This window comes from Carassius gibelio, chromosome B7, assembly GCF_023724105.1.
Source record: "Carassius gibelio isolate Cgi1373 ecotype wild population from Czech Republic chromosome B7, carGib1.2-hapl.c, whole genome shotgun sequence".
Taxonomy (NCBI): Eukaryota; Metazoa; Chordata; class Actinopteri; order Cypriniformes; family Cyprinidae; genus Carassius; species Carassius gibelio.
Genome location: NC_068402.1, coordinates 3,815,201 through 3,842,444, shown reverse-complemented (window position 1 = coordinate 3,842,444; position 27,244 = coordinate 3,815,201). Strand labels below are relative to the sequence as shown.

Here is a 27,244-nt window from a genome sequence, read left to right as displayed (position 1 = left end):
CATTTGCATATTATACCCATACATCACTATTTCATTGTAATAGGATAAATAGTGTTAGAATAAACTAATATGAACCAAAATATTAGACATTTTGACACTGATGTTCAAGCCTGAATGATTGGTAATACTAATAATTATATATGTGTGTGTGTGTGTGTGTGTGTTTATTATCAAAAACAGATAACCAGTTTTGATAAAAATCATGATTTATGAAATTTATTGTTTTCACGTTTTGATTGTGTTAGATTACTTATTTTGTATTCATTATTATTTAATAATAATAATAATAATAATAATAATAATAATAATAAACAAGTGCAGTTTGATTTATATTAATTGCAATGCGAGATAAAAATATAATATAACAATATCTATTTATTTGGAGTTGAACAGCAGCGCAAAAATGTCCCACAAAAATAAATAAGAAATGTCAAAATTAATTCAATTAAAATGCAAAAACTATGTGATTGCATTTTTAAATGCAAGTATAATTTTAAATACATTTTTTAAAATTTAATGTTGTAAGGCACACACAACTATTGATACTACTAGAATTATCTTTTGTCAAAACTGTTTTTTTTATGGTAACGGTTACATTAAATGCTGTGTAATAGTTAGTCATTTAAATGGGTTATTAATTCTGGTTCAAACAATAAAATCTTTTGTAAAAATCAGGCATTTTTCAGGCACAAACGCCACCGTTTCATGCATATGCCCCTGGTTTAAAACTAAAGCTTGGCCATGTTGAGAATCACATTCCTCTCCTCAGCCGAGAGGGAAATTCATCCCGACTTAACAAAATTTGCTTCCCAGTATGAGCTGAGTTGTGGGCAGCTCCTGACAGTTTTATCTGCCCACCGTGAGCTGAAACCCGAGCCGCACACAACTCACAATATCAGCGCCGAACACAACCAGCTGCTTCTTTGGAGTCTATTTACACGAGTATTCACAAATGATCATAATGCCACGTTTACTACATCCTTCACACAATGAAATAGTCTTGCTTTCTGAAGAATATGAAGGAAAAAAATCTAATAAACACAAATATCAGGCCAGTGGTGATCAGTTAATAATGTTCAGCGAACAAAACAGCCAGAGCATTTCAAGTAAAACTGGTAAGACTCACTCCAGAATCACACTGTATTCACACTGGAAGCGTGTCGCTGTCCACACTGGAGGTGCTGAAGCTGCACGGCATCTCATGAACAGATACACATACAGTACATACGCAATACAGGTCAATGTTACAAGCTCAGCAAGAGAAAAATTAAGAAATTACTTCTTTTTGTCAGCAAAGATGCATTGGATTGATCGTAAGTGACACTAGAGACGCTTATGTCTCAAATAAAGGCTGCTCTATTTAACTAGCTATTTAGCAAAAAATTAAGGTTTAACAAAAATATGAATCAGTTTTCAGCACTGATGATAATCAGAAATGAATTATCATATTACACTGACTTCTGAAGATCATGTGACACTGAAGACTGCAGTAATGATGCTGGAAATACAGCTTTGATCACAGGAATAAATTATTCTTGAATATATATTCACACAGAAAACGGTTATTTAAAATTATAATAATATTTCAGAAATATTACTGTTTTTACTGTATTTTTTAAAACATAAATGCAGCCTTGGTGAGCAGAAGAGATAAAACATTAAAATACCTTTAGGTTTTCGAATGGTAAAAATACAAACACATATTTTAACGAAATAAACTGGTGTACAAAGGTATTTATGAAATAGACGTTACATATGAAATTATCATTTTTGCCTATTTCTCTAATTTGCTAAACCGTGTTTATTAAAAATAAATGAATCAGCATTTCAGTGAAGTTGATGCATTTGGGATCTCGAGCTACAACGGAGCTTCAAATAAAAAATCTAAATTGGATTTTTTTGTGCTTTTTTTTAAAGGGTATAATCTTAGGCCAAAATTAAATCAATAAAAAAATTACAGATTTTATGTAATCTTATGGGCACCAATGTAGAATTAAATTAAATGAAATAAAATTAAATAAAATCAATATCTATCAATTAACATGTATGATATTAGTAAATAAGTTTTTGTATGTCAGATGAATGAAAGCATGAAGTGAAAGTGCAGTCCAGTGTAAACAGCTCCAGTGATTCAATGCAGCATGCTACATGCATCCAGTGCAGACACAGTGCCGTTACTCAGATGTGCACATATACTGTTTAAACATTACTCATTTTTATTTAGATTTTTTTTGTGTGTATAGTCAACACTTTGGTATTACTCTGCAATGCACACCTCTGCAAGCCAATCGATAAGTGACGGTTTGGCAGATATTGCTTTTTGCATTATTACCAAGTATCCATTTGAAATGCTATTGTGCTTTCTGATTACACGCGACACACCCAAACACACAAAAATAATCACCATCATCCATAGAACTGAACACATGTACAGCATTCAAATACTTTATGACATCCATAATCCTCTTGCCACCGACGTGACAACAAATATAAATGGTAAAAGTCACATTGTGCACCTGCGTCTCTTCACTCCTCGCACACCGACTCGCCCAGATCTACAGCGCCTCCTCTGGTCAGTCTGCGCATCTTGCTGAAGTCGTGATCGGAGCGGAGGTAAGACAGCGACACTGCCTCGTGCATGCCCAGCTGATGTGGCTGAATATGGGCCGGTAGAGGGCGCATTTCCCCTTCACTCCTCCAGAACAGACAGTAGTGCTGCGGCTCCGTCACGCCGAACAGACCGGCGCAGGTTTGGGATAAAGCCTCCACATTTTCCCCCGCCTTCCAGAGGAGCGTTCGCACTCCACTACGACAGTCGTCCTGGAACAACACTCGCACAAACCTCTGCACTCCGGCAGGAAACAACAGAAACAAACACAAAACACAAAACACATTTAAAGCTGATTTAAAGGAATAGTTCCCAAGCTGAAAATGATGAGAAATGTAGCAATGGATGCTCTGCAGTGAATGGGTGCCGTCAGAATGAGAGTCCAAACAGCTGATAAAAACATCACAATAATCCACAAGTAACCCACAAGCCCATATTCTATAATAATGCATTATCCATTTCAAAAGTCCTCTTACTTCAAAATCCATCAACGTTATTTGTTATGATTATGTTGTAAACGGTACCTGATTTGTGCATATTTCTCTCCTGATTCAGAGCACTGGAGAAATCAATATTATTGACACATATTTTAGCTGGAACAAATGGTTTAAAGTTAAAAAATGATCTTAATGATCACTTTGTTTCTTACAAACACACATCTTTCACTTCACAAGTCATTAACTGATGGACTGGAGCGCTGTGGATTATTGTGATGTTTTTATCAGCTGTTTTTTACTCTCATTCTGACGGCACCCATTCACTGCAGAGCATGCATTGGTGAGCAAATGAAGCTACATTTCTCCAAATCTGATGAGGAAACAAACTCATTTATGTCTTGGATGGCCTGGACGGGTGTACCTTTTCAGCATATTTCCATTTTTGCATGAACTATTAAACTAGTAAATAAATATATAATCAACCAACTGTTTATAGTGTTAATACAGTTTCAGTGTGCATTACTTAACTGTTCACACTATTAAATGTTTAATCAAATTTGTCCTAAAACCTAAAACCAAAACGTGTTTGATGAAATTTTTTGATCCTCTTCAAATCTCGACCACTTATATTATAAAATATTATTACAAGTCAGTTGATTTGGACCTACCATCCCTTTAAAAATTACTTTTGACTACACGGAAGACAAATCCACAACAGTAAATTATTAAATATAAAATGTAAAAGAGGAATAATATATATATACATAAAAATATATATATGTAGACTATGGTTTCAACCTGTTTCAGCTGATTGTCTTTCTGTGTCTTGGCTTCTTGGCCCCGCCTCCTGCTCCACTCCCTCAAGTACTCTTGAGCCTCATTGGTTATACTGCAGGTGGGCGTGGCCCCAGGCTTGTTCTGGATCAGACATAGGCTGGCATACACACTCGTCAAATAATATCCACCTACAAACAAACAAAAATACATCAAAACTCCTCAGTCCAGGGTCATCAACAATGAACACTTCCAAATCGAAGAAAATCTGAATTCATTAAGAGAATACATAACTAGTTTTAAAGCGTAGGTAGATCAACCGGATTACATAATTCATAAGACTTTATGGAAGTCTGCTGGGTTTCCATGGTAACAGCAACTTGTGATTGCCATTGCTGTGTTCAGGTAGTGTAGTTCTTCACTGGGAGTACGGCTACTGAAGTTGATGGAGATAAATGATAAATGATGTGGAAATCACACCCACTCGCAGCTCGGAGCTCAAGGTAGGTCTGTCTTGAAAGGTCTGTGTTTTATTATAAAAAATCACGAGTTTCATGATCTTTAGAGCTGATTCATTTTTAAATGAAATTATTTTGATTTACATTTTCCTGTAATTAATGTAAATTTGCATATTTATAATTGCCTTTGTATATCCCTTTGATTCTGTTCCTCGCAGTCCGGGATTTTGTGAAGGATGCATGCAGTACCTGTTATCTAACAAATTATCTTACACGGTAGCATAAAAGTGCTTGTCTGCTCAGTGGATCTGATTGAGTCTAACAAACATGGATTTTAGACATACAGTAGTCTGTTTTTGTTTATTTCTGAGGCAAATTCTCCTTTACCTTCTCCTGTCAGCCATGACGGCTCAAGCAGCTCCATCATGTACTCTGTCTCCAGCAGCAGTTGTGGGATGTTACATTGAACTAGCACGTAGGACAGCGCTGGTAGGAAGTCCTCAGACCCCACGTCCTGATCTGCAAAGAAGAAATACGTCATGAACTAAGACACCAAATTCCCTTGATGTTTTGACATATAAGAAAGATGTCACTGTACTATAAAAACATCCTGTATGTTTCAGAAAACGTTCTCCTTAGTCTAAAAACAGCTTATATTGAAGGCAGTTTGAAAAAATGACACTTTGCTTGTGGAATGTACAACGTTATGATGTAATAGTGTGGAGCTCCGCCTCCTCAGAAGAAGATCAACGCCTGCTTCTACATCACTGCCTGTTTAGCTCCGCCCACCGATTCTCACATGTAGTGTGAATAACAAGAGAGTCAAATGCAGGACTGTGCAGAAACCAAACTAATAAATACGCACTAAAGACAACAAGTAGCTGTGCAGGGCTTAGCTGTGGAAAAACTGGGCATTGCCTTCCTTCTGATCCCAGCGTTAGGAAACAGGTAATGAACTTTATTTTAAATGAAGATCATGACCACATCAGTAAGAACTTGGTCCTTTGTTCTCTTAATATTACCACGGATTAGTTTACAAACAAGGCACAATTCGATACGGGATTTTCAGAAAGAAATCAACACAATTGTAACAACTCTTTTATTACGTGATCACTATTGCTTTGTCTTTAAACAGATCGTTTGAAATGATCATTTAATGCATTTTTAACCTAAATCACTGAAGCGTTCATCTGTGTAGGATGTGGCTTTCAATCATACATAACTGTTAGCCAATCACAGCAGTGGGCGTTTACTTCCGAGTCTGAATCTGTCATGCCTATTCAAACAAAGCATTCTGATGAGGGGGGTCAAAAACAAAACAGACGGAAAATAAAGAAAATAGCCAATTACAAATTCTTGATAACATTATAAGTGGACCTCAGAGAACAGTGTGAAAAAAACAAAAACAAGAGGCAGTTCATGACCCCTTTAAATTCCTGCCCTAAAGATGACAAACCAGTCTCTAAATCTTTGCTCACCAGGTTGTGTTCCCATGGCTTTGTACACACTCTTGCACACCTGCAGCAGAAGCAGCACCTTGTCAATGGGCGAATGGCTGCGCTGCATCAGTGTGAGCTTTGCCTTCGCTCTGTCCATGCCGCGAACGTCCAGGACGCCGACTCGTACAGCCAGGCGCTCCAGTGCGCCCTCCTGGTAGGCCAGCAAGCTGTCTGTGATCTTCTGTAAGGAGCCGTCCTTAGTGTGGAGGGAAACGAGCGTCTGCTGCAGCTGAACCTTCAACGGCTTCAACACGCAGCCAAACAGAGCCTTTTCCAGGGCAAGATCTGTGGGTCACATAACAGAAAATATGCATCTTTTATTGTTGGTAAAGCACATGGTGTTATTTAAAGCTGTAAAGTAAATTGTCCCTGTGAAATACTGTGGGTGGATATTTCTGAATGATAACAGTCTCTTTGTGTGCCAGTTACATTATTTGCTGGCTTTGTATGGCCTTGTCAGGGACTGAAATATAGAATGGAACTTTTAATAGACAATGTTAATGATTTTAAATGAATTTCACACAACGTTGATGCTATACTTTATAAATAATCTGTATCTCAATGTGTATTGTGGTGCAAGGCCTTGGCCTGTAGACTAACATTGTAAATGCATTACTATGCATGCACATTTTTCTGTCAATGCTGCCAACAGAGCATTACAGATCTTTTATTGAACCCAGAATACTTCTTTATACATTCATTTCTAATTTAATAATGCTTTGATCAACCAAAATGAATGCTTACGTTTTACACTGATTTGGCAGAAAATTAGAAGATATGGCACAGATTGCATAATGGCCTACTCATGTTTGGCTAAAGCTATTTGAAACGTGCACGTTTTCTCCTGTAGCTCTGTATAAACATGGTTATGTCTTTGGTAGTGAACACAAAGGCACACAGCCACTGAGCAGCTTGACGAAAATAAATAAGCTCTGTTCAATAGCAAATTAATGTTTGTACAGCAGAAGAAAGAGCCAGACACATTACAGCAAACAAGAAAATCTGTGCACTGATCAAAATCTCCTCCCCATCCCTCCTTCTATATCTTCTCTCTCTCTCCACACGCTTCCTGAAGTATGCGTGGGAATGTGCTATGTGCTAATGATAAATGCAAAGTGGAAAATGCGAATGCCTCCACCAACATCTGAAACAGCATCCATCTCCAGGGATGTGGCCAGCTTTTAGATTTCTTGCTTTGATTTGGGGGAGATATCTCATAATCAGCTCATAATCCCAGCTATGCAGGCTTATAAAGTATTGGATGTTCTTATTTGACTGATGTAATTGTTCTGCAGTATAAAAATAGAGCTACAGTAACTTAAACTTGTGTCTTAAGCTCTGCTGTGCTGCCAGAAGTTAGCATGCTGCATTAACAGTAACACATTTTCCTACAGAAACTCTGCAAAGAACATTTTTGAAAATATATACAATTTTACAAGTACACCACAGAACAGCAGTCATCATCTCACACCAAAACTGTTAAAGCTGTGCTAATAAAAGCTACATATAACATTGAAATTCAAACATGAATGCTATTTCCCAGAAATTCATTATTTTAAAGGATTCTAGGAAACCAATCAAATCTTTTATCCACTCCAGTGGTTTTAGAGTTTTTAAAACCTATTGATTGGATTCCATGATGCAATCCATAGCGTTGAGCCGTTTACTTCCTGTAAAAGCCTTAGTGATGTTTGCCAAGTCAAGCATCACAATTAATATTGCTCATGCTTAGAGTTAATTATCTGAACAAACTCCTAGTGCATCCTAGGTGTATTAAACCTACCTTCATTAAAATTAACTTAACTGCACCATTTGTGTTGTGAACAGAACTTGAATGATGCATCATGCTTCTTGTTGATTGTTTACTTTCATGAACAATCAGACCTTCAGTTTCCACTAGACAGACATTAACATGAGCAAACACTCATTTAAAGACATCAAAACGATATTAAAACAGGGACATATTTAAAGACAAGACTATCATGAGGATGACCCATCTACAAACTGCTCAGAACATCCAGGCAACATTCTAGCAATGTCCCACCAACTTAGTCACATTTTATTTAATTAAAAGAAAACAGGTCTACTTTCATTAATATATGACTGGTAAAAATTGGGGGTGGTATGGCCTAGTGCAGGGGTTTTCAACTCTGGCCCTCAAGGTCTGCTTTCCTGCAGAGTTTAGCTCCAACCCCAATCAAGCACACCTGAACAATCTAATAAACATCTTCAGAATTACTAGAAAGTTTACTAGAATTACTAGAAGAGTTTGATAAAGGTTGGAGGTAAACTCTACAGAAGGGGTGGGGAACGTTGATCCTGGAGGGCTTGTGTCCCTTCAGAGTTTAGCTCCAACCTTAATCAAACACACCTGAACAAGCTAATCAAGGTACAGGTAAACAGGTTGGAACTAAACTCTGCAGGGAAACAGGCCCTCCAGGATCGACGTTCCCCACCCCTGCTCTGGTAACCAAAACTTGGAGGTTTGACTTATATTGCATGCAAATGTGAACCCCTTCAGCCCTAACCACCCCGCTCCAAGGAGGACTCAATCCCAGCTCGCCATTATGGCAGGCGGGCACACAAACAAGAATGTTAAAGACCGCAGCCTATAACGGTTTTTACACTCATTCCCTTAAACCTCTATCCCATCCGGGTCACGGCACCAATGTAACCCCTCCGGTCCTAACTACCTTACTCTGAGCAGGAATAAAACCTAGGTCACCAGAACTCAAACCCAGGTCACCAATATGGGAGGTGGCCACACTAACAAGAACGTTAAAGACTGCAGTCTATAGCCTTCTTTACACTGACCCCCTAAATTTCATCCGGGACACTGCACCAATGTAACCCCTCCGGTCCTAACCACCTTACTCTGATCAGGACTCAAACCTAGGTCACCATGACTTGAACCCAGGTCGCCAATATGGGAGGCGGGCATACTAACAAGGACGTTAAAGACCGCAGCCTATAAAGGTCTTTACACTCATCCCATTAAACCTCACTCCCATCCGGGTCACGGCACCAATGTAACTCCTCCGGTCCTAACCACCTTACTCTGAGCAGGAATAAAACCTAGGTCACCAGAACTCTAACCCAGGTCACCAATATGGGAGGCAGCCACGCTAACAAGAACGTTAAAGACTGCAGTCTATAGCCTTCTTTACACTGAGCCCCTAAACTTCATCCGGGACACTGCACCAATGTAACCCCTCCGGTCCTAACCACCTTACTCTGATCAGGACTCAAACCTAGGTCACCATGACTTGAACCCAGGTCGCCAATATGGGAGGCGGGCATACTAACAAGGACGTTAAAGGCCACAGTCTATAGCCATCTTTATACTGACCCCCTAAACCTTATTCAGGTCATGGCACCAATGTAACCACTCCGGTCCTAACTGCCTCTCTCTGAGCATGACTCAAACTCAGGTTGCTGGAATGGGAGGCACTAACCCTAACCCAATGTTAACAAGGATGCTACAGACCAAAGTGGCTAGCGTCAGTTGTAGTGCACCTTCTGAAATCAGGGGAGTGAGGTTTACTTACGCACCTCTTACCAGCTGGTAAAGTTCACTGGAAATTTAACTCCTAACCTTGGCATTGTTAGCATCTGCTCTGCTGTTTGAGATACAGGAATTAATGCATCAAAACTGGGTCACTGATTAAATCTCAAGTGATGCCTCCTTACCTTTCTCATTCTCAGGCACCAGTGTCTCAATTGGAGGTTCTATTTCTCCTGCTTCCAGAAGGAGACTTTTGGCTTGGGACAGAAATCTTCTCATCCCCTGAAGCAGCTCCACAGCAGAACTATGCTTTGAGGCCTCCATCTCCTGCCTCTGCTTCTCTAAAAAGTCCTGCACCAGCGACCCAAATGTGGAGCGCTTGTCACATGAGAGTTCATCCACCAATCTGGCAACTCTGCGCTCAGGAGCGAACACGCAAACAAAGGCGGCGGTCATGCGGCGCAAAGTCGATGTGGGGTTTGCTGAGGGAAAACGGGTACCACGTGCGGCAGGTGGCCATTGGTGGGCAAGGTCCGCCTGGGCTTCCTCCTCTTCCAGACTGCTGAAGGAACTATTGCTGTCCAATTCAGCAAGGGAAGGAGCTCGAGTCCTTTCCAAAGCCAGACACACCTCACCATCTTCAGTATCTTTGTTGAGGTTAGTGTTGCCTTGCTGGGGTAAGGAATTACTCTAGAGAACCACACAATGTGGAGGGGGGTAAGGTAAAAAAAAAAAGGAAAACGTTATTTTTAGAAAATTGACACTAGGGAAACAGTTTCAAACACACATCACGATCATGACCTTCCAGAACCACAAGTGCAGTGTAGGCACAGTATGTGGAATATCATTATATTGTTTGTAGGAGGCAGTTAAGCAGTAATGGTTATATTTGTGCAAACCTCTTTCCACCCGCGCTAACTACTGCACAGTTGCATGGGGACTGTGATTTAATCCAGTGGTTTTCAGTCCTTGTCCTGGGGACCCATCACTCTCATTTAACACACCTATTTAAGATCATCAGCTGGTTTGAAAGAAGCTCCATAAACTTAAAGGCGTGAGTCAGATAAAAGAGAGCAGTGTGTCCTCGGGACCATGACTGAAATCCAAAAATGTAGCCAAGTAGGATGTGCTGCTGTGTTGCATTTTTTTGGTGCCAAAACAATGTTACTGTAAAACAAAGACACCCTAAACCCTTTCCATATGCAGCTATTAATTATTAACTATCTCTAATATGAGAGTGAAATGAGAGTTGATCAGAATGTTGCTGCTGCTGCTAGAGGGCAATTTTCCTGAGTTTAGCTCCAACACACCTGCCCAAAAGTTTCAGTAGACCTTGATTAGCTCACTCAAGTCTTTTAATTAGGACTAGAACAAATTCTGAAATACACTGATCCTAGCAAACATAGTCTTAACTCCAAGCCTACTCCCACTTTAACCATTAACTAGCCCTAAAAACACAGATAAATAATAGGTTGCTAATGTTGTTTAAGACCTTTATCCAGGTGTGTGTAATCCTGGGAGGGCAAAGGGAAGGATGAAAGATTCTAGAGTTAAAGCCATAAACACACTGCACGATTTTTGGCTGTCCCAGAGGAGAGATGGCATCGTGAAACAATTGCGACAATTTCTGTGATTGTGGCTCCTAATTGGTGGTCCTGTGTCATACAGTGAGAGAGGTTCAAAGACGGCCATTTTCATGGTCTTGCGACCAAAGACACAGTGTGTTTGCTGGTATGATCCACGTTTACTCACCAGCCAATAAAAATGTGACATGAAATCAACGCGACTTGGCGATAAAACAACATAAAACAAGATCTTATACTTTCCTCTCTTGCCGCTTCCACTTTTTTTCAGCACACATAAAAATACCTCACCTTATCATGCTCTTTTTGTTTACCACTAGTGCATGCTGATGACATTTCTTCTTCCATAGAAACGTGCATCTTATTGTACAAGTTAATAATTGTAATCATCGTACAGTCTACACACAAATTTATTACATTTACCAGATGCTTTTATCCAAAGCGACATACAGTGCATTCAGGCTGCACATTTTTTTTACCAGTATGTGTGCTCCCTGGGAATTGAACCCACAACCTTCTGTGTTGCTAACGCAATGTTCTACCACTGAGCCACAGGAACCATACTAGATACCATATATTATCACACAGTGTGACATGCAGTGATCTTATGGGATTGCTAAAATTGTGCAGTGTTCTTTTGGGTTTAAGGAGAGATTAGCTCTAGCTCTAATTAGACACCCTATCCAGCAAATCAAGGTCTTCAAGACAGTGCTTCTCCAACCTGTCCTGGGCACCCCAGCCACTGTACATTTCATATGTCTCCCTCAAAGGTCACAACCAAGACTTGCAGACTCTACTTATGAGCTGTTGAGTTGAATCGGGTGTGTTAAATGAGGGATACATACAAATATTCCGTGGCTGGGGGCCTCGAGGACAGGTTTGAGGCAGGTGTATTGGAGCGAAACTAGAAAATGGACCTACAAGACTAAGGGTTGGACAATCATGTCCGAATCACACCCTTGAGCCACAGTAACCCTTAACGTTGTCCCAAGACCAAGAAGTTTCAGTCAGCCAAAGGTACATAAACTTACAGGTGGTATATATCCCAACATCTGTTCATCTTCCTCTTGTGAAGTGGGAGTAAGTGCCGGGGTCCTCCTGAGCACGCTTAATCCCCCCGCTCGTCTCGGGCCACCCTGGTTGGAATTCTGTCCATGTGTCTCCCCTTGGGTTAGGTCCGATTCTCCACCCGACAAGCTGAGGGAGGTTTCATTGGACACACGGACCCTGAGGCTGCGTTTAAAGCGGTGGCGTTTGTGTGAGGCAGATCTGCTGGGTTGGGGAGGCTGAAGGAATAGGGGGTTTACAAAACATGGGCTGATCAATCTGAATGTCCGGTGTGGCACTGAGGGTGGAGGGGGGCCGTTAGGAAGGCCAGGAGATGTCTGAGAGCTCCAGAACTCTGAAAAATCCATGGAAGTTTGCAAAGAATGGAATTGAGAAAGAAAAGATAGTATTTCAGAGCATTTGTGCCATATTCTAGTATCTATCGAAACTACAGCCTTCAATGTATCATGAAAACATAAGAAGATCATTTTGCGTCCATCGCGTCCATCTGTTTTGTGAAACGTGACCTGCCCTGTTTTGGTATGATAATAAGGATGCTATTTGGCATGCTTGTTGGAATTGCTTAGGCATGTGGTATTTGTCCGTTGGTAATTAAAAGTAAGGGTAAGTTGTTGGGAAAGTTTGCCAAATGTTGTTGAGTCACTCTTGCTCCCAGTACCAATTAATTATCCCGGAGTTTGAGCAGTACATTTCAGCACTTTTTCAGATGTACATTTCAACAGATTTTTTGACAGTGTCAAAAGGAAACACTAACTTTGCAAAGAGGCTGTTATTGAAGCATGGATGGGAAAATTAAAAACTATAGAGGACAAAACTGCACACCCGCAGGTGGGCATAAGCACAGAAAATTGCTGCAGCTGGTTGCAAGAGGGTGTTAAGGATGCTTAGTTGGTGTTTACATATAAGCATTAAAGGTACATCAGAAAAAATAGCTAGTTTAGATTTAAAGGTCAGAAAGAGGGGTGGAAATGGTCGTGATAAACATGCATTCTTACCTAGACCCAAATGTGAAATGCTTTCCAGCTGGGTGTGTGTTGTGGCCTGTATAATTGCATCTGGGAGCTCCAGTGGGAAAGGCAATACATCTCTGTTGAACACATACATAAAGAGCAGAGATTATATATAAAACACTTGTTTAATTTACACTAATCATTTTCCTATGATGTTTGATGTGTGTTACCTGCTAATGGTGTAAAATGCCACTAGTCTGCAGAGATCAGGGAAGCTCAGGGCAGAACTTGCAAGAGAAAATGCTAAACAGTGTGAAAGAAGATGCAAAAATTTGACAAAGATATTGCTACCAGGCATAAACCTTTTTTGGGGATAGTGAAACTGTGCATGCTTGTCTTATTGGTGAAAATAAAATAAAATGCATGTCAGGTAGTCATGCATAGACACAATAATAGCTTACATTGCAAGTTAAAATACCAGTTGTTTAGGATTTTAATTAGCTTTAAAATAATAGAAGCTCCACAGCACAATACAACAACAAATAAACAGTATATGGGACCAAAGGATTGTTTGTTAGGTTTAGGGGATAGAAAATACCATTAGCTTAGTTTAAAAGCTGTGACATGTTGAACTCACTGGAGTCTTCCTCACGGATGGGATACTGTGACACTCCTCCCTCCTGCAGCCGCACACACAAAACCTTCCTGTGGGACGCACTACACTTACACACCAGAAACGTCTGTGGACGAAGAGGGGATATACAGCATCCATTACCTCTCATTAGATGATGTTGTACACATGTTAAATTATTATACTTTATATAACTACAAAGTTGATATTTAATGGAATAGGGGTGGGTGATAAACCTTAAAATAAAATGACTGTATATGAAGGTAATGCAGCAGGCTGTCTGTAGTTCAGTGTAATTAGTTGATTTGTTGCAGATTACACCCACCATACTGGACATTGTTATGCAGTCAAAGGTAATACTGAGGTGCATCTCTGCATTATTACTGTAATTATGACTTTAGGTTGTGAAGAAAACATGATGATTTGATTGTAAGAGGCTGTTGGCATTCCCTCACCCCAACTATCTCTCGTTGCAGGATCTGGTGGGCGGAGTCTGGGTTGATTGACAGCTGCAACCATATGGAGTGTGTGAGGAGAAGACGATCCAAAACACTCAAACTCCTCGCGTCCATCTATAACACATGGGACAGGGGTCAACAAACATGCAATAACTTCACAGAAAGTCAAATATAATGTTATATAATGGCTCTATTTGTGTAGTTAACATGAACAGTTCAAAATGTATATTTTAAATTAATTTTAAATTATTAATGTACTGTTATCAATGAACAGTTGTGCATTATAAGTTCATTATTATTTCATTATGTTCATTATTAGTGCATGCCAATATCATTACATCTTTAACATTGTCATTAGATTACTAATGTCTCTTTCTAAGTGCATAGTAGTTAAGGCCACTAAAACTGCATACATTATTACTGAATGGATCAGAGCATTTAAAGGGAGAAGGTTACATTAAAAACATGCATTAATTTTTTTATGTTAAATCCACTATGTTTTATATAGAATTGTTCCATAGTCTTAGTAAATAGTAGTAGTATAACATTTACATATACATTTAATCATTTAGCAGACGCTTTTATCCAAAGCGACTTACAAATGAGAGCAATAGAAGCAGTCAGGTCAACAAGAGATCAACAACAGTATACAAGTGCCATGACAAGTCTCAGTTAGTCTAGTAGAGAACGCACAGCAAGGTTTTTTTAAAAATTTTTTATATATATATATATATAAATGAAAAGACAAGAAAAGGAAAAGTGCTGGTGTTAGTTGGTTAAGTGCAGGCGAAAAAGATGAGTCTTTAGATGTTTCTTGAAAATGAGTAAAGACTCAGCTTTACGAATTGAGATTGGGAGTTGATTCCACCAGCTGGACACAGTCCAGAAAAAGGTCTGTGAGAGTGATTTTGAACTTCTTTGGGATGGCACCACAAGGCGTCGTTCACTTGCAGAGCACAAAATAATGATGTCATGTAGATGGAGAAGAGAAGTGGTCCAAGTACTGAGCCTTGAGGAACCCCAGTAGCAAGGTGGTGTGACTTTGAAACATCAGTTTGATTGTACAAGTTCGAGTAGCAATGAACTTCTTCACACAGCCTGCACATGTGCAATGGTGCTTTTGAACAACGCACACTCTCTGATGATGATTGTTAAGTCACGCCTACCATAGAGGATGCAGAGACTATAACACAGGCTTTACACCCAACGCTGTTCATAACACTAATGGAGATATGCTCAGCAGTTCTCTCTGCACTTTTTACCCGCAGAGGAACTGTGGAAAAACTCTGCAGGTTCTGTCTGAGCCTACATGAAACACGCAGACAGTGAGCCGTGCAGCAGTCACCGCTTCAAACGCTCGCTCTCTCTCTAAATATCATTGCGATGACACTGTGTGGGCGGCCCGAGAGGAAGCTTATGCATAACAGCAGATGGTTGTCATGGCAACAGATGCCTACACGTCCTACCAGGCAGTCCCACTCATCCACAGACACCTACTCACCCGAAACACGCTCGCTCGCGCACAAGACAGACTGCGCTTTAAACAGGAGAGAGTAGAGAGGATGTTTTTTAATTCCTGCTCCTCTTGCCCTTTCCCAGCGGTGTCAGAGAGCTCTCCTGCACAATCAGGGCTCGTTGTGATATTTTTATATCGTTTTTGAAGCCCACGTCCCTTCCTCAAACACTATCCGACAGGTAGATTCAGCTGCCGTCGGTGTTTTATTCGCTTCGGAATGAAGAAAGGCGAGCGATGACATAAAAGTAACCATGCAACAGTGCTGAAACTGTGAGGTTTAGGTTTAGTAATATGATCTGCTTCTGTAAATGGCACGAGCACAATATACATACATTGGCTTTACAGCTTCCAAAAGCAGAAATGTGCATGTAATTGCATTCGTGCATCAAGAGTCTCAATACAGAGAGGTCTGCTAAGCACACAAACACACAGAGTTTGACAGTGTTACATTAACAAATTCAGTGTGTTGGTTTTCTTTATCGTTCATTCTCAGAAATTGGTGCGTTTTGTGCCTAAAACTGTCAGGAATTAATTAGCACATCAAATCAGCATATCAGCTTGAATAGAAGACTGATAGTATCACAGTAAATTAATTAATTAATTAACATGCGTACCCTTTATCTTTCAAAACTGGCTTTGTGCTTTAATTGAGCTCTATTACAATGTTCTGGCAAAAAAACAAAAAAAAAACATCTCACGGCCAAGAAAATATCACTGCATCATAATTTACAGTCCAAATGCTTGTGCCAAGATTATTATATATATTTTTGTTTTACAGTCAAATATTTATTAATATTTAGTCTAATGATGAGATACACTTAAATATATATAAACACTTCAAGTCAAGTCAAGTTACCATTAGTCATATATTTCTTTTTACAATGCAGATTGTGTCAAGGCAGATTTACGGTATCACACAGGGAAATCGTGTGTCGCAAGCCAATATACAGCAAGGATTAAAGCTGCGGTAGGTAACTTTTGGTAACTACTTCTCTCTGTTTATGTCTTTGAAGAATCACAAAGGTACTGGGTTACTCCGCCGCGGTACCCCCGAAGCAATCTAAAATAGTCTGAATATAAACACTTATTATAGGTGCACCCTAGTGATTCAGGACAAGCTAAAAACACGGTTTGGAAAATGGATTCATGGTGTACTCGCTTATTATGTAAATTTTTCTACATTTTGAAAACAAACAAAGTTACGGACCGCAGCTCTGATTGGTTGTTTTTTACCGGGAGCGATGGAGTTTCTGCAAATGGCAATAGGACACTGGGAGGAGCTTTTTCACAGATTATCTGTCTCATATTCTACTGTCAGGACATAATGACAGGTTTAACAAATATGTAAAAAATATATTTTTACAAAAGTTACCTACTGCAGCTTTAATACAATTTTATAAGATTAATAAAAAAATTATATTACTAATAAATTATGTCTCTTTTGAACCCAAAATAAAAAAAAATGGAAAACTGCATCACTTTCTCTACATTATGAAGCAACTGTTTTCAACACTGATAATAATCAGAAATGTTTCTTGAGCAGCAAATCAGTTTATTAGAATGATTTCTGAAGGATCCTGAAGGAAGACTGGAGGAATGATGGTGAAAATTCTGATTTGATCACAGAAATAAATTACAATCTACAATATATTCAAATAGTAAACAGCTTTTTAAAATTCTAATAACATTGAACTGTTTTTATGGTATTTTTCTCACATTCTCACAATTTTTTAAATAAAAAAATACATTAAATTAATTAATTTAACAAATCAAATACACTCTTAAAATAAAGGTTCTTCACAGCGATGCTATATTATGGATATATTCTGTCTAAATGGTTCTATAAAGAATGTTTAACATCTGAGGAAACTTTCTGTTTCACAAAAAGTTATTTGTGGTGAAAGAAGGTTCTTATAAGATAAGAAAGAGATGGTTCTTTAAGGAATCTTTGACTGAATGGTTATTCTATGGCATCGCTGTGAAGATCCTTTAAGCACCTACAATAAATCACATTCTCCTCTGGCTAAACGCAGCCTTGACTGGAAATTGTGAAGAAAACGGTTCAATGGTGTGAATGGTATCCAAAATATACCAGACGCTCCATTCAACAGCACAATGCCAGCTATTATATCTCAGTCCTGCTTTGTTTATTCCATGTGTACGTTGTAGACCTCTAACACCCATCTGAGGTTTATGTAGAGGGTTTATTACATAAACATCACATCATGACTTTACCACCCACAAACGCAAGCACTAACCCACTGCAAGAGAATCTGAGAGCGAGTGCCATCAGCACACAAAACTGATGGGTCAGTAACCTCCAAACCGCAAACCCTAACCAGATAACAACTGAAGAGAGACAGATGATGTCCGATTGCAGCGTAGGCCTCCTTACATAAAGCCCAAGCAGCCTACACACAGAGTTATGCAATTAAGCGTCACACGGGGAGAAACACGGGAAGAGAAGCAGAGAACGAACAGGAGAAGAGGGAGGTGAGTTCGATTTCAGCAGCGAGTCGCTTTCTCCACGTCAACAACCTTTTTTTTTTCTTGATGCTATTTTTGAGTCTGAGTTCAGGAAGATTATAATTACGAATCAAGCTAGTTTTAAATGAGCACATAAAAAGGCAGATTTAAGAATCACTGTCTTTTAAATACGCAGAGGGTTTTTATTGCTCAACGTCTGAGACATTGTTGAGATATCTACAGCGAATGCATGTGAGATTACCGGGGTTCTTAGGAAAGATATTAAATAGAGAGTTTATAATATTTCGAGTAAACTTAGTTTTGAAAGTTTGCTAAAATGTTTCTCAGATTTCAGAGAAATTTAACATTGCATCACTTTCTCACCAATGGAGGCTCTGCAGTGAATGGGTGCCGTCAGAATGAGAGTCCAAACAGCTGATAAAAACATCACAATAATCCACACCACCCCAGTCCATCAGTTAATGCCTTGGGAATTTAGTTTTTAAGAAAATTAAAACTTTTACTTTTAGCTATCCACATTAATATTTTTCACTCCAGTTAATGGTCTTGTCTGGATCGGGAGAGAAATCTGCACGAATCAAACATTGTTTACAAGAAAAACCAGTCTAAAACTGTTTTAAACTAATATGTGAGAGGACAACAGTGAATGGACTTTTTCCACTGGAGGAAGTGTTGTTATGGATTGTAGACACATATTTTGGGCAGAAGCAATGGTTTAAATGTAAAAACTCTCTAATGATGGATTTGTTTCTTACAAACATGTAGCTTTTGTCTTCTCAAGACATTTATAGATGGACTGGAGTGGTGTGGATTATTGTGATGTTTTTATCAGCTGTTTGGACTCTCATTCTGACGGCACCCATTCACTGTTGGTGAGCATGTAATGCTAAGTTTCTCCAAATCTGATGAAGAAACAAACTCATCTACATCTTGAAACTTCACTTTAAAGTAGTTTGACTGTAAATGAGATTTGAGAGTTACAGCAAAATGATCAATTCTGAGAACAGCTCAGATTGAGTTTTTGGAAACCAATGAAATTAATGCATTCCTCAAATTAAGTATCCAAGGCCACTCGGGGAAAAAAAACATGAAACGAGCGAGCCGTGGAGCAGGTGGTCATTTCGGCTGCTCTGCCGAGATGAAAAACTGAACTTCAGTGACATGAAGACAGTCTGTCAGACAGCTCACAACATTTCCAGTAACAAGCGCAGAGATGGAGAGAAAGAGAGGACGAGGACTTGGAGACACTCAGAGAGGTGGTTTCATGAAGCAGAAGCGTGTGGGAGACCAAACACGAGTCGCAGCAAAAGCCTGTTGAGAAACATCTCCAGGGACAGAAACGAGAGAAAGAGCGACTGGAGGAAGTGAGGAGAGATGGAGGGAGAGAGACAGGAAGCAGAGGAGCTGCATCTTCAGCTGGAAATGAGCAGCAGCAGCTGTCAGAATAAAAGAGCTCAAACGAAGAACGTCTCAGATGAGATCCAGCCACCTATGATGGTGGAGGGGAAGATTTTGAGAAGAAAATGTGGAGCATGCAGAGCACAGACGTCAGACTGAATCACTCTACAATCTCATACACTCAATTTAATCTGAATTGTGATATGTCTTACATGTTATACATATTATGTTGGTTAATCTTACACAATTTTATATATATATATATATATATATATATATATATATCTCTATATATATATATATATATATCTATATATATATATATAGATATATATATATATATATATAGAGATATATATATATATATATATATATATAGAGATATATATATATACACACACCACAAAACCAGTCTTAAGTGTCAATTTTTCCAAATTGAGATTTATAAATCATCTGAAAGCTGAATAAATAAGATTTCCATTGATGTATGGTTTATTAGGAGCAGAAAATATTTGTCTGAGATACAACTATTTGAAAATCTGTAATCTGAGGGTGCAATAAAATCTAAATAATGAGAAAATCACCTTTGAAGTTGTCCAGATTAATTCTTAGCAATGCATGTTACTAATCAAAAATAATCTTCATAGAACATGATCTTTACCTAATATCCTAATGATTTTTGACATAAAAGAAAAATCGATAATTTTGATCCATGCAATGTTTTTTGGCTATTGCTACAAATATACCCCAGAGACTTAAGACTCCAGGGTCACATATACATATATAATTAATAATTTTATGGGTGTGTGTGACTTTCTGCAAGCTTTTAAACAATGCATATAGGAAAAATACACTTTACAGTTAAATTAGATTTTACACAAATAAATATATAAAAGACTCATGCTACTGCTAGAATTACAGTTCATTTAATCTGAAGTCAGCCTGGTACAATTTAAGTTTAAATTTAAGTTTACTTAAGCATACTCAACCCCAAAACAAAAATGTTGTCATTAATCACTTACCCCCAACCCGTAAAATCTTTGTTCATCATCGGAACACAATCTAAGATATTTTGGACGAGAACCGGAAGGCTTGAGACTGTCCCATAGACTGCCAAATAACTTACACTGTCATCTGCTATCAGTAGTTCAACCGTAACATTATGAAGCAACAAAAATACTTTTTGTACGAAAAGAAAACAAAATTAATGACTGTCCTCTGTGGGAGAATATGAGCTGAACACAGGCAGCGTATCCTCTTCTGTGTCACAAGGATGCACTGTTTTCTTTCAAATCAAAGCGTAAATACACGTAGAGAATGTATCCGTGTGGCGTGGCTGACACAGAAGAGCGTACACTGCCTGCGTTCAGCTCATATTCTCCAAAATGGTGCTACGGTGATGTGGAGAGACACAGAGAAGTAAAATTGTTGAATAAAGTCATTAATTTTGTTTACTTCTCATACAAAGAGTATACTCGTGGCTTCATTGCGTTTCGATACTGATGGCAGGTGGACTATTCTGACAACATCTTTCATACTTTTCTGGACCTTGACAGTGTAAGTTATTTGGCAGTCTATGGGACAGTCTCAAACCTCCCGGTTTTCATCCAAAATATCTTAAATTGTGTTATGAAGACGAACGAAGCTTTAACGGGCTTGGAACGACATGGGGGTAAGTGATTAATGACTAAATTTTCATTTTGGGATGGAGTATCCCTTTTAAAAAAATTAAGTCAGCAACTGAACTTAAGTTTTTAAGTTGAAATGTTTTCTGATTAAAAAGGAAATAGTTAATTAATTTAATCTGAATTCACTTCCATTTTACTTCAGTCAGCTCAATTACATGTTCACTAAATTAATCTCCGCAACTTTAAATGAACTTAAACTCAATAATTTAAAGGGATAGTTCACCCCCTAAAAATAAAACTGTCATTATTTACTATCCTTCATGTTGTCCCAAATACATTTGACTTCATTCCTTCTAATAGAAATGTTTGTTGAATATTTTGAAAAAAAAAGTTTGTTTCTTTTCAATACAATGAAAGTCAGAAGGGTCCAAAGTTGTTTGGTGAACTATCCCTTCAATATAATTCATCTCACCTCATCTTAACTCAGTTAAACTCATCTCATCCAATTTGATTCAGTTGTTAGCGACTACTATTAAGCGTTAAAATCTGTCCATGTTCTCATGTCATCTGAGTGAAATGTGTCTGAATGTGACTGTCATTATTAGCGCAGCGATGCTGTCATACTCTATTTAAGCGGCTGATGAATGATGACACAGCGCAGCCGAAGCGGATTGAGCTTGTGTCTAAAACAGGCCTAAAGTGACGGATAAGATGAGGTGGGATGTGTGAAATCAGGGGTCCTAATGCCAGCTGCCCACTGATGAGCCCGAATATAAAGCTAGCCTTTATTAAAACAGATGACGGAAGTGAGAGAAGAGAAACGGAGTTAACATTCACTCGCACGCAAACAAACATGACACACAGATGAAGGGCTATTAAAATGACCGTGATTATGACGAAGACCCCGCCATTTGAGTATATTAAGTATCACGTGACACACCTCAGTCTGTGTGTCTCACAGAGATTCAGAGGAAATATCAACCCTATCAAGACCACATTATACAATTACACATCAGAGAGATCAACGTGAACTCAAACAAATTCAGTTCAATCTCAAAACATACAAGCTCTGAGCAATAACTTTGCAGCTCCTTGAAATGTTTTAGTAAAGTTAATGAAAAAAAATCAACAACAAATAAATCCTACAGTAAAATATTTGTACTGGTTAATTATAGTTGAATATGGTGGAAAAAAATGAATAAAGTACATTTATTTACACATTTCTTGGCACTAAAAGGCATGAAATACCTTTTTAATTTACAAATAAAAAATATCTATAATATATTTGTAAAGAAATATATGTATAATAATAATAATATGAAACTAAATAAATATAATAATAAAAATATTTATTTAATTTTGTTACATTATACTAAACATTTATTTATATTTCATATCATGAATGATATAATGTAATTTCATTTATGTTAAATGCATACATAAATGATTAATGAATTATGGTAATAATAATAGTTGTTGTTTTTCAAAAAATATATATTAATTTGTTATATTTATTATACTTTATTTTAATTTATCTTTGTAATAAACAAGATAACATACTTTCATAATATTGTACTGCAATGCTATCTAAATAAATAGAAAACTAATAACTAATAACTAATAATAATAATAACAACATATAACACAAACTATAAACATAATAAAAAAAAGAAAGAAAGAAAAGAAGAAAAGCACAAGTAACTTTTTAATTTAGAGGAAAAACAAACTATGCTTCCATAAAACTTACAAAATTACACCCCTCACATTTTGAATGCTGATTACTCTTAACGGCATTTCAGAAAAAAACAAACACTTCCTAAAATGCCTTTATTATAGTTTTAAACCTGTTCTCTCTCTCCAAAACAATCATGTAATCAAATAAAGCATCACTAGAGTAAAGATGAGGAGCTCACAGCGATGGAAAGCTCTGCTGTGGTGTGATGGAGGGAATGACTCATGTAAGCACACACGGCTGGCTGCTGAAGGGCTCTCCACATGCAGAAACACCGTTTATAATGTCCTAAAGCAGGGAGCTGGTGACTGTGAGCTCATTCAGACGTGTGATCGTTCTGCCACAGGTGCTCTCGCCACGTCTGAACACCACTCACATCCAGCAGAAGTTTACAAACCATACTTTGTGTGAAGAACAGATCAAAACTTCAGTCAGTACTCGCTGAAAATATACATTTTTATGCACTTCATCATATGTTTCTTCATCAGATTCGGAGAAATGTAGCATTGCGTCACTTGCTCATCAACGGATGCTCTGAAGTGAATGGGTGCCGTCAGAATGAGAGTCCAAACAGCTGATAAAAACATCACAATAATCCACACCACTCATGTTCATGTCATGTCAAGTGAAAAGCAATGTGTAAATAAGAAACAAATCCACCATTAAGACGTTTTGTCTTTAAACTATTGCTAAAACAATCCTCAATCATAATTTTTTCCTCCAGTGAAAAATGTCTGAATCGGGAGAGAAATATGCAGTGATTAAGCACCGTTTACAAACGAAAACTGTTCTAACCAAATATGTGGATGGATTTTCACTGGAGGAAGTGTTATTATGGATTATGGACTCGTATTTTAGCCAAAAGCGACAGTTTGAAGTTAAAACCCCTTTATAACATATTTGTTTCTTACAAACATGCATCATCACTTCACAAAGCATTACCTGATGGACTGGAGTGGTGTGGATTATTGTGATGTTTTTATCAGCTGTTTGGACTCTCATTCTGACGGCACCCATTCACTGCAGAGCATCCTTTGATGAGCAAGTGACGCAATGCTACATTTCTCCAAATCTGTTTCTGATGGAGAAACAAACTCATCTACATCTTGGATAGGGGTGGATAAAATTTTCAGCAATTTCCCATTTCTGGATGAACTATTCCTTTAAATCAAATGCATTCCCTATAAATCCAGGCATGGTAAGCGGCATGCGCTACTGTCTGTGCTTGCTAATTTGTCATGTGAGTAGGAAATTGCATTTTAATGAAAAAAGGGAAAGAAAGGCAAATGGGTTTGACTTCTTTCAAAACTAATAATGGTGAGGGTGTTATGCATGCATATCAGTGACAAAACAGGATACATATATCTATATATAAATATATATACAGTGTCAACAATGAGTGATTATGACATGACAGCACAAATGACATCATTCTAATAGACTGATCATTATAGCACTGGAAAAACAAGAGTTTCATCCATCAGTCAATGTGCTGCGAACAAAGCCACTGCGAGTGTGAACAGACTGCTTCTGTGTGTGTGTGTGTGTGTGTGTGTGTGTTTCTCCCAGGAGGCTCACCACCACACTTTTCACACTGCCACCCCCGCAGCCAAAGATGCTCAGAGCCGCGGTGGTTTTTCTGTCTAACTACCACCAGGCAACAAACCTTTACTGTACATGCTAAAAAAAAAAAAAAAGGATGTTTTCCAAACCAAAAGAATAAGACATTTTAGAGAGTGCCTCATCCAAACTCTTCATTTAACAAGAAACCTGAATCATTGTAGAGATCGTCTATAAAAAAAATAACAATAAATAAAAAAGAAGCAGATGGACCACCCAGATTCACTGTAGAAAATCAAAACTATCAATCCAAAACACAGACTATAATCACTCATTATACTTAATAGCTATATTCTGACATTCTGCATTCAATATCCTCTTTACGATTCACTGTGTTTGATGTAATTATATCCTGGCTTCACATGGAAAATATCTTACCTTAAATACCATAGTATTCATGTGGTACCCCAAGTTGCATTAAAAGATAACATAGTATTACAATGGTGCATGTGCCAAAAACGCATGGTAATACTTTTAGGTGACAGTACCATGTCAAACTGATGGTATCTGACAGTAATACCATAGTACTCAATGATGGCTATATTATGTACAGTACTATAGTAATTCAAGGAATATCATGGTGCACATCCAAACAAACTGCATGGTAATACTTAAGTACTTTTTGTTAATCCTTTTATCCATTCACCTACCTGTCCTGCATCTCTTGAGATTACTGTGGTGACAAATGCATCGGTACAGTAATGTATAATACCATGATACTGCATGGATATCATATATTTATACCAAGGTATTGACATGGTACCTCAGGTTGCTTCAAAGTATAACATGATATTACCATGTTACATGTGCACATAAGTACTTCTCCTTGGCATTTCTTAGCATATTCAACTATTCCTAAAAATACAGTAGCAGTATCATGTGACACTGATGGTTTCGGATTGTAATAGCATGGTACTGAATAATGACCATATACAGTACTACAGTAATTCAAAGGATATCTCTTGTTCACATCCAAACGAAAAAAGCCTGGTATTGGTACTTTTTGTCAGTTCTTTTATCCATTCACCTACCTGTCCTGAAAGTACTGTGGTGATACCATGGGATTAAATTATGACCAATTTGGTACTCCAAAGAATACCAGATATAAGATTACAGACGCTTCAAATAATGCCATAAAATATTTTATCATAAAAAACATGGTATTACCATGGTAGACGCCACAATAATGCTAATTATTTTTAATTAGTGTCAAATGTTGTTGAAAAAGACTCTAGACGCGTGAATAACTTTACCTTCTCCGTTAATAGTTCTTCACCTCTTCGTCCATCATCATCATCATCATCAGGTTGGTGAATTCAGCTTTCGGTTGAGCATCGTTTGATCCGTTCGGCGGCACCGGGGCTTGTGAGGATGTGTTTGATCTGATGAGGTGATCCTTGTTCATGTGATATGATGAGTTTGATATCATTAAACGATGCTCCGTGTTCATCACATCGTGATTCACGAGCACTGGAGCTCCGCGCGCAACTTTACCCACGCGACACAAACTCTCGTGTCACTGCGTGCGCAGGTACAGAAAAACAACAAGAATAATACACCTCAGCCAAGTCAAAATAATACGATTACGCACGAATATTTGGTACCAAGATATAAAATCAAGTAGAGTATAAATAATTTAAGTCGTTTGTCGCAATCATTCTTTGTCACGGTTGTCGAATAGTCGGCTACAATAAAATCTGCTGAGTTGTATGTAAAAATAAAGGAATAAACGAATATGCAAACACTGAAATATGTCAATTATAGCTCATAAATGAGACAGAAAGAGTGGAAGACAGCCTACATGACAGCGCCTGCGTTTCACGTCATATCCGCTGGATGTCGCTAGAGGAGAGAGAGAGAGAGACAGAGAGAGGGGGGCAAAGCGCGCGAAAGAAAACGACCGTTAGATGATAGACGGGTCAGATGTGAGAAACTTAGACTTGAGATGACTAAGTCATGTTTTAACAATATAAAGTGCTTTTTAAAAACGAATAGGCGTTTAATTCACGACCTCACTTAGCCCTTAGCATGAACACAATATCATATGCTTGTGGATACTTTTGACATCCATCATTCCCAAATGTAAGGTAGGCTAATTAAAATCTCTCTTACTCGTTTTTTTTCTTAATTGGTGGTTTAGGTATGGTTTTGTAGTTTCAATGCAGACAGTATTCGTTTAAGCTTTAGATTTTCATGTGTAATTATCAAATTTTTAAAAGGCGTATTATAATTGCTCAAAATATTATTAGTATGTTTTGTTTCTACGAAGTTACATTGTTATCTACTATACTGTTGTATGCATTATTTATTTAGCCTATTGATCTAATATTTTTTATAATTTAAATGTTTAATAATAATAAAAAAAACATTGAATAAATAATTTAATAAATTATTATTGTAAATAATAAAAAATAGCAAACTTAAATAATACTATTGGTAAAATGTTTAGTCTCTATGAAGTTATATTGTCGTCGTCGCCCCCCCCCCCCCCCCCCCCATTCTCATTACAGTACTATACTGTTATTTGCATTATTTATTAACTTTCTTAAATTCACATTTAATTATTATTTAATTATTTTATAAAAAATAATTAATATAAAAAAATAGAATAAATACAATCAATGAAAAATATTTTTTTTAAATAAAAAACGGAAAACTTTACGAATAATATTAGTTATACATTCCAATATTTATTATACTTTTATAATTTTTATTTATTAATTTATTTTAATCACATTTTTCATAATTTATTTTAATCAAATTTGTTTATATATTTATTTAATGGTTTTATTATATATTTTTTTAATATTTTTATTTTCATTTTTATTTCATGTTTTTTTTTTTTTTTTTTTTACACAATTTTTTTTATTTTTCCATGGACCGCCTAGCACT

General features: G+C 37.6%; 1 protein-coding gene across 1 annotated transcript; it reads right to left on the bottom strand.

Moving 5' to 3' along the window:
- Window positions 1-286: 286 nt before the first annotated feature.
- On the bottom strand, window positions 287-26,164 carry LOC127961082 (ras and Rab interactor 3-like). The gene is made up of 11 exons (XM_052560016.1): window positions 25,606-26,164; window positions 13,969-14,085; window positions 13,520-13,622; window positions 13,113-13,185; window positions 12,928-13,019; window positions 11,896-12,266; window positions 9,467-9,971; window positions 5,756-6,061; window positions 4,665-4,796; window positions 3,844-4,010; window positions 287-2,844 (listed from the first exon to the last, which is right to left on the bottom strand). Exons 2-11 carry the CDS (start codon window positions 14,083-14,085, stop codon window positions 2,527-2,529), a joined length of 2,184 nt encoding a protein of 727 aa, XP_052415976.1. The 5' UTR covers window positions 25,606-26,164; the 3' UTR covers window positions 287-2,526.
- Window positions 26,165-27,244: the final 1,080 nt, after the last annotated feature.